Source organism: Orbicella faveolata, unplaced genomic scaffold (assembly GCF_042242905.1).
Source record: "Orbicella faveolata isolate gen_17 unplaced genomic scaffold, um_ofav_v1 contig_27, whole genome shotgun sequence".
Taxonomy (NCBI): Eukaryota; Metazoa; Cnidaria; class Anthozoa; order Scleractinia; family Merulinidae; genus Orbicella; species Orbicella faveolata.
The window spans coordinates 2,479,689-2,495,000 of record NW_028301555.1 but is presented as its reverse complement, the minus strand read 5'-3'; the positions used below and the strand labels follow the sequence as shown (position 1 = coordinate 2,495,000).

The 15,312-nt window shown below is 40.8% G+C and overlaps 1 protein-coding gene across 6 annotated transcripts in view; it reads left to right on the top strand.

The window, feature by feature from the left end:
• LOC110044537 (proteasome activator complex subunit 4-like) overlaps positions 1-12,653 on the top strand; it is a 47,010-nt gene extending 34,357 nt beyond the window's left edge. For 5 of the 6 annotated variants that reach the window (XM_089297172.1, XM_089297171.1, XM_089297169.1 and 2 more), the window contains 18 exons: positions 863-923; positions 1,018-1,116; positions 1,508-1,577; positions 2,024-2,149; positions 2,797-2,874; positions 3,010-3,084; positions 3,766-3,870; positions 5,386-5,477; positions 6,171-6,302; positions 6,773-7,023; positions 7,702-7,778; positions 7,852-7,908; positions 8,532-8,603; positions 9,176-9,331; positions 9,501-9,575; positions 9,970-10,054; positions 10,967-11,100; positions 11,643-12,653. In XM_089297172.1, coding sequence (XP_089153298.1) covers positions 863-923; positions 1,018-1,116; positions 1,508-1,577; positions 2,024-2,149; positions 2,797-2,874; positions 3,010-3,084; positions 3,766-3,870; positions 5,386-5,477; positions 6,171-6,302; positions 6,773-7,023; positions 7,702-7,778; positions 7,852-7,908; positions 8,532-8,603; positions 9,176-9,331; positions 9,501-9,575; positions 9,970-10,054; positions 10,967-11,100; positions 11,643-11,777 — 1,880 coding nt within the window. In that variant the 3' untranslated portion in view covers positions 11,778-12,653. The remainder of the gene's footprint in view (positions 1-862; positions 924-1,017; positions 1,117-1,507; positions 1,578-2,023; positions 2,150-2,796; positions 2,875-3,009; positions 3,085-3,765; positions 3,871-5,385; positions 5,478-6,170; positions 6,303-6,772; positions 7,024-7,701; positions 7,779-7,851; positions 7,909-8,531; positions 8,604-9,175; positions 9,332-9,500; positions 9,576-9,969; positions 10,055-10,966; positions 11,101-11,642) is intronic. The other variant, XM_089297170.1, reaches the window with a different exon arrangement.
• Positions 12,654-15,312: the final 2,659 nt, after the last annotated feature.

The following is a 15,312-nucleotide window of genomic DNA, read 5'->3' as shown; positions in this document are numbered from 1 at the left end:
CTCAAATGATTGAGTTCGACAGTTGATTCAGACGTGGAACTTAATGGAGTCGAACTTAATTGCTAATTCAACACAAAACCTTGAAAGTAAAATATAAATTATATTATGTATCCGTAATGTATGCATTAGATTCGGCACATGTTAAATTCATGTCTGAATCAAAGTCGAACTTTTGCTGTTCTATTCGACTGCCGCAGTTAATTTTGTAGGCTACTCTTTGGGTAAGTTGGAGACATTGTGTTGTAGTGTAAAGCCCTTTTTTGGAGCAACTACTAGTCAAGCAGCAAATCCGCTAGCCTGGAGCTGTCGAAGGGAACGTCCAAATAATGGATTACGTAGTCTAGGCAGGGAGAAAAACATAAAGGTAATAAAAAAAACTACTAATAATCAGGGATGACCAAAACTTGAGGAAGTCGGTGAACATGAAAAATGTGTAAATTCAGATCAACGGGAGTATTTTTGTAGAGTGTTTTTGATGTCCCCAGTGATTAGCTGCTAAGTGTAGTTGCCATTTTTAAGAGTAGTATAGGTAATCGTATGAATTCGAATCCTATTGTGGGTTAACACTACCTGTGATTTTTGAAAATTGTCTTAAAATTACACGAGACTTAGGGCGAGTGCAATCTGACAAAATTTTTAAATATCACGAGTAGCGTAAATCCTTAATTGCTCTCACATTTTAACGATTACTCGTTCATTATATGAGGGAGAAAATTATGAACGCGCGTGTGTTAATTTTCACCGCAGTACAAATTAAGAATTAACGATAAATTCGTCTGCTCTCAGCCAATCACAATGAAGTAATTTTCTTAGTCATATGATAAATAGCGTAATACACAGTCTATTCTTGTTCTGTCTTCAGCTGGTCTACCAGAGCCCACGACAACAGTTATTCAGCCCGGTGATCGGGAAGATAACAGATGGTAAGATATGACTTTTAGATACCTGATATAGAGTTGATAAATATACATACTTTCTGGTGAAATAAATCTCTATTTTTTCCTGTTCATTCTGCAGGTTGCAATATTCGTCTAGTGATCTCCCCAAGACCAAAAATGAGTGGGAAGGCTGTGTTTTCATCGATAAAACTCACTGGGGCTACTATACATGGCCAAAGTAAGTATTTGAATAAACAGTAGAACTATGGTATAGAGTGTTTTCACTCACGTGGCCAGCAACCGTGCAAATTGTTTGGACCTTCTAACGCCTCCAAACAACCAGAATGCAAGCCTTAGGGTGTTTCTAGTCAAACGCTTAGCGCCTCCACATGAAGTTACGACTTGATTTCTCACAAGATGAGATAGTTTATTAATCTTCTAACTGCAGACCACTCAGTGTGGTCGGGCATTTGTTCACAGAAACGAAGTGTGTCACAGTTAGACGCGTCTTGTATTGTAGGATAAACAAAAGTCTATTATTTCTTCTTGTAAAATTCTGTAAAAGAAACCTTCCCGCACGCTTCACTAAGTAAACAAATTTAACATGTGCCTGTGCATGCTTTGTCTAGAAAACTGCTGACCTATGCTCCCGCAGACCAACAGCCAATTCTAGGGAGAACACGTGACCAACTTTCGGAGGTAAGTAAAATATATGTATTGTTGGGTTGTGTTTTATTATGTACATACACGGTCATCTATTTAAGAATTATTAGAGCTGTAGGTACAAGAGTATAAGTGTGGGAGTTTGGCGTTAATTCATATAGTATTTGCAGTAATTCTTTTCACAACATGGGAATCCCTTCGAGGTCATAAAGTTCTTATTCCTATAAAACAGGGTAAATACACTGTTCATTTAAGTCTTATATAGGGGGCGGGAGATGACTGACATTTCAGGCTAAGTCGTATACTCTAATGAAAATCTTTGTTCGCCTGACAAAAGTTACTCTTCCCACTCTCCCTGGAGAAGCATTCCGAAGCATGACCACCCCAGAAAGGCCGCAAAGGTTACAATCCTTGCTTTGTTCGTGTCCTCTTTGACTGGTGCCCCGAGTGACTTGTTTTGCTGTTGTTTTTGTTTTTTTCAGGAGGAGCAGCCAATTTACGATGCCTTTAGTCAGGAAGAATTTATGTCAAAATTCATCTCGTTTCTATCCTTGGAAGATAGGAAAGGCAAAGATAAATTCAACGTTCATCGCTTTGTGTTGTTCAAGGTCAGAGAAAAGATTTCTGTCGTTAGTTGTGTCGTAAATAAGAAATAAAGAATAACTAAATAAAACCCATGAAATTTCGCTCATCACACTTGATGGTAGAAATTTTATTGGTCATTTTTTGAGCAATGGATGCGAAACTTGTTGGAAAATTGACCGGTCATAGAATTCTAACCAGTGAACACTAGAGAACGTTTGATTTGTATCGTTCTCTCGATTTTCCCGACCAGTGACTGATAATCGAGCCTAACGCTAGAGTTGCTTCGAAAATCAACCGAACCATGCATTTGGACGTCGTACGACAAATCTGGATGATGTCGCTGGTCTTAAAAGTAGCAGTCACCAATAATCTCTCTACATAACCCAGAGGGGCTGGGAAAGTCGAAATGCTCATTTCTGTAACTGAGCTGATTAAAAAATTATTAACCAATTCGCGCCAGTATTCGCGCGCCCAAAGTGGTGGGAAAAAATCGGCGCACGTATCAGCTAATCACAAAACTTTTCATTTGCGTGTGTTCAGACAGTGGCGGGAAAAGTCAGAATGGGGTCCCCGCCACGAATTGGCAGTCGGTAGTAATCGGTTTTGTAACTGGTAAGAACTGGCGCAGTATCTTTCTTACTAATCAGTGTTGTATATTTTTTCTCAACAGGGTCTATTTAGAAACTTTGACGACACATTTGTAGATGTAATAAAGCCTCATCTTGAACGACTTTGTATAGACCCACAGGTAAGGTAAACAGTGTACATGTAACTTCGTGTTCCTCGCACTGATCTCTTCTTTAGACGCTATGTGGCTCGGCATGAAATACCTCAGCTCTTTTAATATAACCCGTTTGTGTATTTGTTTTTTATTCTTTTGTAGGAGAGCAGTCAAAGGTGCGCTGTAGAAATCATCGCCGCTGTTATCCGCGGGTGCAAACACTGGAAATTTGAAAAGGTATAGACAAACAAGTGAGGCGTTTCGTAGGTATTAATCTACCTTTGGACACCCATATCTCTAGTTACATAAACCAGAATCAAGAGTTTTCACTTGAGTGTCGAAAGTAATTTGCGTTTGCTTTGGTTTTACATTGCGACGCTAAGCGATCGGCTTAAAAAGAACTCGTGCTACTTTGTCAGCCAATCAGACGTAATACCAAAATCAATCTTGACTCGCTCACACACGTTTTCCCGCGCTTTGCGTCAGCTACATGTACTTGCTTCGAGTTCTGATTGGTTCACTGGATTGTTTAAGTCCTTTGTGATTGGCGAGAGTGGTTGCTTTGGTTTCAGTTCTACGACCCTCAAATGAAAACCGTTCCCTCGCACTGAATATTCCAATCACGAATTAGGAGTGGAAGATGTGTTATAATGACGCCTCGTGGCAGCGGATTGACGACCATTTCGCCACATTGCTGCCTCGTAAGCTTCTTACAATCTAACAAAAAAACTGTAGCGAGAACCTCCCTCAGGAGAACTGTTTATTTGCTTTTCTTTTCTAAAGCTTAATATTCTTTGTTCTGCTCAAGTTGTGTATATAACTGCGATGATCAATCATGTCTTCACATTCTTCATTCTCTTGTTTATATGTTTGTTTGTTTGTTTGTTCCCGAGTTTGATCAGTTTTTCATATTTTTAGGTTGAAAATCTGTGGGACTTTCTAGTGCCTCTTCTGAGAAAGGCCCTATCGGCCGTGAACGTGGAGACCTTAGAGGATTGGGGTACTTGCATGGCTACTGCTGTGGTGAGCTTCTGCTATTATGGACCAAATGACCTTTCACAGTAAAATGTTGATAATTAGCGCCCTTGTTAGGAACATGTCCTAACAAAAACCGCTTCTTAAAGGAGCTGCGTCACCGTTTGAACAGCTTGAAAAGTTTAGCCTAAATTTTTCAAGTTCTTCGTTTATGATCCGTGTCAATCTTCTCCATCCTTAACCATCCTTGTTCTTTTATGGTTTATTATTATCTCTTTGGTGTTTTTCTATCTTGTTGAAGTACTATTTTCAGGTTTTCTTCAATTTAAGGTAATCTTATCCGTGGCCAAAATAACTCAAAATACCGTGACTGAGCTCATTTAAGACTGGTTCTCCCTGGCGCGTAAGCGTAAGCATAAGCAACATAGTCAAAGACAATTAAGTAGGGTCTTATGTCAGAGACATTTTCTAACAGATGCGCTAATCATCAGTGACTGCGTGTTCCTCATGCTTATAATGTGAAAACCAGCCTTAAAAGACACCGTAATCTATGTACGTTGTATGCTTATCCTTATGCGCTTGCAAAACCAGCCTTAAGCAAACGCAGTGTACAGATAGGGAAGCAATAGAGTTAAACTACTGGTAAAAGTCAACTTTGGGAGGTTTGTCTTTGATAGCAAATCATAAATTATTCGAGCTTGTCTCGAAACAAAGATAAATTTAACAAGCTGCCGTCGTACAACTGAAAGCTAGTAGAATCTCTTGATCGAGGAAGCTCGATTTTAGCTCACGATATTTACACTGTCTCCAATTAAGGACGTTCGCGCGAACATTTTCCAACATTGATTTTTTTCTGAAACGTTCACCACTGTAAGATGATGAGTTAGTTATGTCAGAAATGTAAAAAAATGGGGGGTCACCGACTTCGTTTTGGAGAGAACATGCCCGGAAGAACACCCTAAAATGAAAAATTCCCCTTCGTTAGCGAATAAGGCCACAGTGTCTGTAAGCCCAAAAATATTGCAATTAGATCTTGGAAGTGAAATGTTCTCTGCCAAATATTGTTTTTAAGTGGACCTATTAAGTGAATTTAGTCAACTGGTGAGGTTCCTTAAAGAACAAGTTCGCATTTGGCGACCATAGTTTCACGCCCCTTGCAGCCGCAAGATGGTAGGATTCGATGTCCCGGGGACAGAAATCTTGAAATTTTTTTAACTTCCCACATTGATTTTTTGTTCATTTTTGAACAATGTGGAGATAATTGTAAATAAAGTCTGTTTCTGGAAAGAAAAGTACGGGTCACCGAACGTCCAAGATCGTAAAATCCAGGCAAAGCTATAGCAATGGCCATCTGCCCTGTCATTGTTTATTTTAGTACTTAGTGCGCGCTCTCATGCATGAAGTGGCGTGTGAATTTGCGTGCGCAGTAAGGATGCGCAGAAACAATAAGCGCGAACGTCCTTAAAACACATAACAATTGGCGCGAACGTCCTTAAAACACTTAAGTTAGGATAAATACTTCAAAATATTTCAATGAACTTCATCGGGGATTTTTTGTTGCAGGAGAGTCGGGATCCACGTCGCATTCATCGTTTTCTAGAATTGTTGTTGGAAGAACCTTTGGACGATCAACGCAGCTCATTCTCTGACTCAAGGTGAGTTTAGTCCAGTTCTTAACAGTGATCACATGTAATTTCTCCGTACAACATCATTATATTGTCAAGCGGACAGGTAATGAGGAGAAAGAAAGCCATCACATTGTGGTGTCTTCAGGTGAAGAACTGTTTTTGCAATTCCTAGGTGATAATATAATACGGTACATTAAAGATCCAGTATTGACCATTATGCTTATCGCGCGTCTCTTGTTTTCCAGTGCTGCACGGTGCGCAATGCATTCTGGTCAAAACTGGGTCTTTGAGTTATCGCTACGTTAGCTGCTTTTTTTTACCTATAGTTGCAATTTTGTACGTGAATTCTTGTGCTTTGCATTTAAGTTTTGCTCGTTATATACTTTAATTATGGCTGCGTTATGAACTCTCGTGTTCTTTCCTTAAATTCGTGAAAGTTGTTTGCGTTACTTATACTTACGTAGCATGAAGTCTATGCTTTTCCCTTGAATGCACGAAAGTCGCGTTGTGTTACTTATAGCTACGTTACGTGAAATCTAGTGCTGTTCGGTTTAATACGTGATAGATGCGTTGCGTTACTTATAACTACGTTTTGTTATGTGACTTCTAGCGCAGTTCCCCGCTTGAAAATAGCATTTGCGTTGTGCTACTCTTTTAATTTTGTGTAGAATTTTAACGTTTAAAGCCCTATTTCTGACCTCTGTGTTGTTCCTTTTTCAGTCGTTTGTACTTCATTCAAGGAGCGCTTTGTCAGCAGGAATGGCGAGTCCCTGAACTGCTTCACCGGTTGATGGCTGTAGCTGAGACCCATCTGAACCATCCGTACAAGAACGTACGAGATCGACTTGGAAGGTTTGTATGCAGTGCAGGGCTGCAAGTGGTAGATGACTTACACATAAGGGTTAAACTGAGTCTGTTCCAACATTTTTGGAAATAACCTGGTGGGAGTAATGCTACTTTCTATTGCAATGTGATGGTCTGTGACAGGTAGTCGCCAGATCCCCCACCTTCCTTCTAATGTTAGGCGCAACATTCATGGGCACGCGTGGAACGAGTACTTTCTCGCGCAGGTCTAGTGCAATTCGCGCTCTGTGCTTACTCTTTTGCGTGCTTCTGATTTCCTCGTTTTATTTCTTTGCCAAACACCGCCAGATACGAAGGCATGGTTTCGCTAGCAATCTGCCACGAATGATTACAAAACGCAAAAACAAAATGCGCTTCTTACAGGGGCGCCCAAGTCTTTTATGTATTTAAAACGATTTGTTTTCTTTGCTCTTTTTCAAATTATACGAGCTAACAGCTTCATCTTGTTTCCTTGGCAGTGTTCTTTGTAGCGTGTTGATGTACGACCTTAAACTGCGCAACAGTGTGCCGACACGCTCCCCAAACCGGAAGCAGTTTGTCAGCAAGGTACTCCCGCAACTGGCAGGATTACAGGAATTGGCGCGCGAAAAGGAGATGGGTGGAAGTGACGTCAGTGTAGCAAATGTCGGAGTTATCGAGAAAGACGTGGTAAAAGATGAGTCACGTGATAGTGACGACAGAAAAGAAGCCATCAAACGGTTGAAGACAAGTGAGTAGTTTCATCTTGAAGTTAATGGGGTACGTCACGCTGTTTTAGCTAATTTTGTTTAATTTTGGTAAGTATGATCTCTAAACGTCAAATTGGCAGAGCAAGAGTCTTTCATTTGCAAAATCACGGCCCCATAACAACTGAGAATGATTTTCCAGCTGTGTAAATGACATTTTGATATAAACTGATATGAATTTGAAAAAAGGTCGGCCGACGTTTTTCAAATTTACCCGAATGCAATCCATTTTAATCCTCACAAGTTTTGTACATGCATGTCCCTTCTTGGCTTTCCTGTGTTTTGTTTGAGTTCTTCTATAGTTTTGAACCGTGTTTGTGATATTTTAGTTAATTCTATGACCATTTGATCAGTGCTGAAATTGCCTAAAATTGCGTGACCTAGCCCCTTTAAGTAGCTCGGGTCACTTGGTTCGTTGGATGGATGAACTCGTTCCTTGGTTCGTTCGATGTTCGGTCGTCGTTCGGTCGTCGTTCGGTCGTCGTTCGGTCGGATGGTCGGTCGGTTAGATAAGTCTTTCGTTCGTTCGCACGTTTCTTCCCGGCTTTACAGTTTGATTAACCTTATTCCCAAGGATAGTTTAAGACTCAGTTTCGGGTATTTTGTTGTTGCTGTTTTTGTTGTTTTCTTGTTTAGTGTCTTTTTCTTTTATCTTGTTTTAGTGACAAACTGGCTCCTATCGCATGCAGTGCGCACCTTACACAGCTGCCCTGAGGAATTCTTTGATCTTCTTCCTGTGGTAAGCATTCTGGCAAATAATTTAGAGTAAATTAATAACTGAAGTGACCGCTAATTTCGTGTTTTTCCTTCAGATAATTCTTTTCGATTCTCAAGAAGACGATCCAGAACTTCAACACTACTGCCATAGGGTAAGTAGAATACAAATGCAGCGGAGTCCCGGTATTCCGGTCACCAACGGGCCACAAAAATCAGGCCATATTTCTTTAAATGAGAAAACGACTGACTGACCTTTTTTTCGGGCCAGAATAAAGTGGCCGTAATAACGAGAAGGTGGGATTCCACTGTAGGTTGATAACGTACGGTTCTACCTCACCAATCGATACCACAATATCACGTGAGAATAAGCAGTTTTATTATATGGCAAGCTCCGTGAGCGGGCAAGATGAATCAAATCCTGCGCTGTGATTGGCTACCCGAGCGGCAAGATGGAGCTATCTCGCCCGCTCGGGACTACCCGCCGTGTCCCGCAAGAAAAATTTCCCCGAAAGCCATATAGTAAATCCTTCATTGACCAAGCTTGTTCGGTCAAGATGGCTGAATATTGGCCTCGTTTTTTGTTTGCGAGTTTATGGACCTCCACTACGTCTCGGTCCATAAACTCGCAAAAAAAGAACGTGACCAATATCCAGCCATCTTGACCTCACACTTGGTCAATAACCCATATACGTTTTGTAGGGGTGGAGGGACGCTGCCAGCCATGTGGGTTGAAAGTGTTTTGTTTAACGTTTTCTTGAAACTCGTTTCTCCTCAGACCATTGCGTACCTCTCTCAAATGGAGCTGCCATTCAACATGATACCGTTGGCCTTGAACACCGTCAAACAAGTACGTTTTAAAGCGATTTGAAATATCTGAAATATCAGTTGCTTTCTTGTTCCTATGACATTTTAGGCTAAACCTATTTAATTGTTAGTGTCCGTACTCTTTCTATTGTTGGCGAGGTGGACTTTAGAACAACGAGACAACCAACAAAATGTTCAACGCCCTTGGTAGAATCTTATTTTCTGGTCACGCGCCACGTCTTAGCCATGAGTAAATCTGGTCCCATGCCACGTTCCCCTAGCCAAGTGCAAATCTGGTAACGCGTCACGTCCTCCTGGCCACGTCCAAATCTGGTCACGCGATAAGTTTCCCTTGTCATGCGTCACGTTCCGATGATTCCTCCTTGGTTTAGCCACGTGCAGTGTCACGATTTTTATTGACATGAACATCGCTTAGTAGAGAATCTCCAAAGAACTTTGTTCCACATTCATCCTTCACTCGATTTTAACGCGTATAGGTTTCAAGAAAGACCAAATTAAATGTGATTTCGTAACCTTATCGTACTTTCAAGCTTCCTGTTTTGTAGGCATTTGTCATCAGTTTCTTTTTTTTTTTTTTTTCACTTCCTTTGTCAGATCGCTAGTAATAACTTGTGGCATCCGAGGCGAAGTGTCTTGGAATACCTACAAGTCATGATTTTTGCCAACCTCTTCGCCATCACCAGTAACCCTCAGTTCGTTCTGGACGTGAAGGACCTGGTGCTCAGTCTCCTAGCAGACGAGCAGTTAGAGGTAAATGTGTTGTTGAGAACCAATCAGAATGCTACAACTGATGGCAACGAGCTCAATAGCCATCGCAGGTGTTTTAGTCATTGTCGTCCTGTTTGTTGCTGTTGTAGTTATCTTTTGTTGTCATTTTCCCTCAATTTGTCCTTTCTTATTACATTTTCATCTCCCACAGGTTCGAGAGATGGCGGCTGTAACATTCAGTGGCCTGGTTCATTACGGCTTCTTTGAGCTTGATGACGAACTGCAGGTACGAGATTAACGCTGGCACCTCTGAAATTAGTTTTAGTGCTACTTGAAAGCTCTGCTTAACGGCCTTCATTTGAATGGTCTCACACTAGGGTTTCATCCACAGACTTAAAAGTTAGATCCACCTTGTACAGCATAATAAACAGTACCACTTGAAAGGACTGCTCAATAGCTTTCATTTGAATGGTCACACGCTAGGGTTTCATGCAAAGACTTAACAGTTAGATCAACCCTGTATATGGTCATAACAGTACCACTTGAAAAATCTGCTCAGTAGTTTTCATTTGAATGGTCCTACACTAAGGTTTCATTCACACACAGGTAGAAACAACAATTGAACTAAGGTACAGGGCTGTATGCTCAGCAATTCATGATCTGTCATCTGTTTTTTACAGAAACAGTTCACAAAGATGGCAAACACCAAGCTCAAGAAAAAGAAGAAGGGAGTGATTGGTGCAAATGGACTGAACAATGATGCAGGTACGAACGACAAACTTGTTACAATCTGGTCGAATATCATCGATAATGCGCAGAATGTGTGATCAAAATTACGATTATTTGTGTGGTAGCGAACATCTAAGATTGGTGATACGCAACGTTTTAAATTCATAGGTCAAATACGAGACCCAACAAATTACGAACTCACAAGGTGACCAGCTTCCTGTTGGCTTGATAGCTTAATTGGTAGAGCACTGTACGGTATCAAAGAGGTCATGGGTTCAGATCTTGTTCAGGTCTCGTTATTTTCACAACTGCGTAAGTTGTGTACATATAACTGCAATGATCTTTCATATCCATACACCTTGCTGTGCTGTTGAAATACACGATGTTTTCACACATTCGCTGTCGATTAGTTCTCCAAAGCGGTCCGTCCGTTCAAGGGGCCAGATCTTGCGATTTAAAGCAATTTTAGAGCTGATCTGGTCACAGAATTAACTGAAATATCACTACAACAGCTTAACACTGAAAAAAAAAAACTCAAAAGAAACACAAGAAAGTCAACAGGGAAAGTGGATGGGCAGAAAACTGTAGAAAATTAAAACGGATTGCACTCTGGCAAGCCTGAAAACAACGGCCAGACGTTATTCAATCTTATTTCAATTTGTGTGAAAGTGCCATTTATAATGCTCAATATCATCTTTGTTTGTTATATGCGGTCGTGATTTTGGCCATTAGAATAACTGTTGCTCTGCCAATTGGAAGTTTAGAAATCTTAGCGAAGCAACATGAACAGAATTAGCTAAAGTAACGTTACCCATCTCTTAACTCAATAAATAAAAGTCGAAAACGTCCAGGTTTTGTTTTCCTCAGTATTTCATGACGTAACTGTATTCTCATCGTTTAGCGAAAGTTCTATACATTCTTTTGATCAAGTCTTTGATTCGTCCCCAGCCCTTATCCATCGTCACGCTGGAGTCCTGGGTCTAGCTAGTTGTGTCCAGGCCTTCCCTTACGATGTCCCCTCGTGGATGCCACAAATCTTGCTGGACCTTGGTGATCATCTTCATGACCCACATCCCATACAGGTAAGAGAAAATGGAGGAACGTGGGCAACGCGGGGGCTTTCTTTGTCCGCCTTGCAACTGGTATTTAAAATGTAGTGTGTTCTCTTCGTTTTGTTGGACACACACATTCACACGTATTTTTTATTTATTTAAAAGGGAGATAAATTTACACTTTTGGGTATGCCCGCACGAAGCAAAGACGAATCTAGGCGGGTGTTGCCTAAACAAATAATAATGAAATCAAGAAGTCACAAAGATTTCATACTAATGTATCGGGGACTTACACATAGAATGCAGATTGCATGCCTCTCTTAAACGCATAGCCATATCCAACAGATCTATTTGCAAATCAAGGACACAATTTGTTTTAAATAAGTAGTTTGCTTTTGTGAATGAAATCCAAGTATGCGACCATTCAAATGAAAGCTATCGAGCAGAACGCTCCTCAGGTACTACTGGTTTGTCACTTCTACGTATGAAAGACTGGTGTGGGACCATTCGATTGAACGCCATTGAAAGGAGCATTAACTTTTAAGTTTTTTTTTTTTTTGTCGTTTCGCTAGGCCACTGTAAAGAAAGTCATGTCGGATTTCCGTCGAACCCACCACGACAATTGGCAAGAACATAAACAGAAGTTCACGGAGGATCAACTGCTGGTGTTAACAGATCTTCTAGTGTCCCCATGCTATTACGCTTGAAGAACAAATAAAGGCTTGTTTACAGAACAAACTCTGTTAACGGTATCAGAGTTGTTAACAAGCTCTAGAACTGTGGCCATACACTTATCCTGTTTGTGAAAGAGACTTTTTACAAGGTTCCGTTTACTGTCGACATTTATAATTGATATGAAGTGTTCCAGTTATTCTCGCTTCTGATACACCGGAAGTGACGTCAGAAGAATCTCTGTGTCACGTGGTTGAGATCACGCTGATTGGTCACGCAACCTTGATAAGTGGAAAATGTTGGTACCCAGTGTAACTCGCTCTACATGACAACTACGTGACACGCTGGCACTCCGCCAGTCACGCATTCCCGTCCAGTGTATCGTGATGGGCCATCGAATTGTCTTCCAGGAACCAAAGAATTACGAGGTATGACTTCCTCGAGACTTGAACTTTTGAACTACGAACTTTCAATAATTACAATACTAACAGCAATTAGATTTTAGTACTGGATAGTTTGTTTACGTAAACTACATGTTTATCTTCAATGCAACACACGATCGTATACTTTGTGACTCGTACTGAGAAAGACTAGATAGTTTTCATTGAGATTTAAATCGTTCCCTTTCCCAATGTTTTTAGCTTTGGTAACTTCAAAGATTACGATTAAGTGCCGTAAGATTCGAATGCAACTCACTCGAAATTTCACCGCTCTTTCGCACTTACGGTGTCTTACTTCAGGGAAGTACGCCAATTTATGGACCTGTTGTACAATACGATGGATTACTAGTTGATAGTAGTCACTGCTGTTATCTTTTTTTTTTTTTTTCGTTTATTGTACGTTGGGTTTTATAAAATGAACGTTCTTAATGTGGAAATAAAGTTTTGGTACATCGGTACCTCGGGAACATACGATGTTTGCTGGCATATTTTGTTGTTTTTGTTTTTGATAAAAGCCTCAAAATCACCTCTTGCGTTAAGTCTGATTAAACTCCGCGCCCTTTGCAACTGGGGTGATCACCAGAATAAGTCAGGTGCGCAGGGAGTGGGGAAAGCCTCCGCTGATTTCTGTTTCGTAAACGGTTGATGCCATTATTGATAACCAAGCCTTTCAGAATGGACGATGCCATATCTGCTTTAGTTTAGGCCTGGACAAGGTAGAAACTGGTTATAATTTGTTGATGGAGAAAAGCGCACTCACCAAATGCTTAATTGTTCATATTCACACCAGTTTGCTTGCAGTTAGCTTTTATTTGATGGTTGGGGCAACTCTATCAATATTTCATTAAGTGACGTTTTATAATTAAATTTTGCGGAGATTTGGCGGATCAACCCGGTAGTTTAGGAGCATTAGAGGGATGTTAGAGAACCGAGGTTCCGGGTTCGATACTGGGTGGTTACTTGCAAATTTCACTTTTAATTAAGTTGAGAAAACCTCGTTGATAGTTGAAAAAATTTCTAAGGGTCACGAAAATGGCAGCGACCGATCACGAAACGGACAACTGCTACGCCTCCACGTCCTTCAGGCTGATCTTACGGTGCTCGCTACGAAAAACGTTCAGCTAGGCCTTTTGTCAAGTACTTCCGACGATTTATTTGAAGACCCTTAAAAATATTTAAGTACTTCAATCACAAGATGCAATATGAGACGCCTTTTCAAGCATTCACGAAATGTATAGGGAACGCATGGTCGGGGGGGGGGGCATAGGGGGGATCGAGAGTAAATGTATGAAGGGACACAAGGGTCAAAAAATGTACGGCTATGGTACTGGGAGGAAACCCTATCGGGAACCCCAGGGGAACACACGAAGTCGTCGGCGAAACGCGCAAGAAATTCACAGGGGAACGAATGCAAATACAATGCACGGGAATTTCAAAAAGAAATGTGCGAGGAAGTACATGAGGCAACGCACAAAAGTTGCAGTATAATGAGCGAGAAAACTCCATTGAAGAATCCACAGTCAATGCATTCGCCACTTAAGAAACGAGAAGGAAATGGGCCGAGTCTCGTCTTGCAGTGGATTGTGGGACTGCATTGTTGTCCTCATAGCCACCTGTTCCTTAGCCGACGGGTTCTTGTAATGATTGCAATTAAAGATTCATGATTTGATTGGATAGATTCTTGGAATACATCACTGTTAAAATCTTACAACTATTCGGTAACAGTGCCTTAATATGTAAAGGAAGTTTAAAACTCTTACGGGGAGAATTCGTTGAAGTCCTCCAAATGTTTGTTTCCACTTCCCGTTCAGAATTTCATTCTTAATTTTCTGTAAGTGATGTAATCTAACGGTTTCAGTTAGAGATCAACCAGTGGGTCCTTTCAGAAAAGAAATCAGTGATGAATTAGTCTCAGTTCAAAAATCATGACATCATAAATCCAAAATCATTATATTATGTTTCTTCAGCATAGGGCGCATAGGGCTGACTGAGCTAGTACTAGTGACAAAACAAGAGGGGAAGTCTTATTGTTCCTATAACAGCTTCAAAAGCGGCCACGATATTACACTCTCCCTAGGTTTCTTCTGGTTAATGGGTAGCACATTGGGACGCACGGTGTAGAGAACAAGCAAAGACAGCCCACGGATAACGTCGGGCGGCAAAACCCCTAGGGGAAAGTCCTGTGCTATGCACAGCGAAACATATGTACATTTGCCGGGATACACTGGAATAATAAGGGGAACATATGGAGAAACACACCTAGTACTAAAGGAAGTGTTTGGGGATTACGCTGGGTGTCACTGCATGTGGGATTCAAAGTGAATGTAAGGCTAACGTCGGAGGAAACCCCCTGGGAAACCAGGAACTTACACACGGGTTTCGTATGTCAGAACGCAGAGGAGAGGGTTAGGAAAAACAAAACGCGGAAAGGGAAAAACACGTGGAATGGTAGGGGAACAGGGAAGCTCCACCCCGAGGTTAGTCTCCTTCGCAGTTGTTTTTTGGGATGTCGTGTACCTTCCCTAACGTCATACAAATATCAAACTTTAAAAACGGTTTAAAGCAGTTCTTTTATTTTTTTTTTTTTTATTTGTTTCTAGCTTATAGCTAATAAGCTTTGATTCGTATGCAATCAGGTCTTTACCAAGGGATGTCTATAAACCGGCAAGAATCGACTAATAAGATTATTACAAAAAATTTAATTAATTTATTTAACGAAATATGGCGGCCGCACGAATTAATCTTTACAAACAGTCAAAGGTATTTATTATATTTTTGAAGTGATATAATAGTTTTGCATAAGAATGAAAATCCAAGTCGTGAAAATATGCGGCCACGTTTTCTCAACGATTGGTTCTAGTTTGAAATCAATATTCATGACTACTTGTGGAATTTGCGTCAAACCAAACGCTTCATCATAGTGTGGAGACATGAATTTATGTGTTCCTGGTGACGTCGGATCTGGCCATTCTTCGTTTGAAGAAGATAAAGCAGGACGAGATGGATGTATTAATAATGGTAATTGAACAGAGTGGAGTGCAATTTGGTCTGAAATCATACGCGTGATTTCAAAATCGAACGAGCGCGCAGCGCGAGTTCGATTTGAAATCACAAGTATGATTTCAGACCA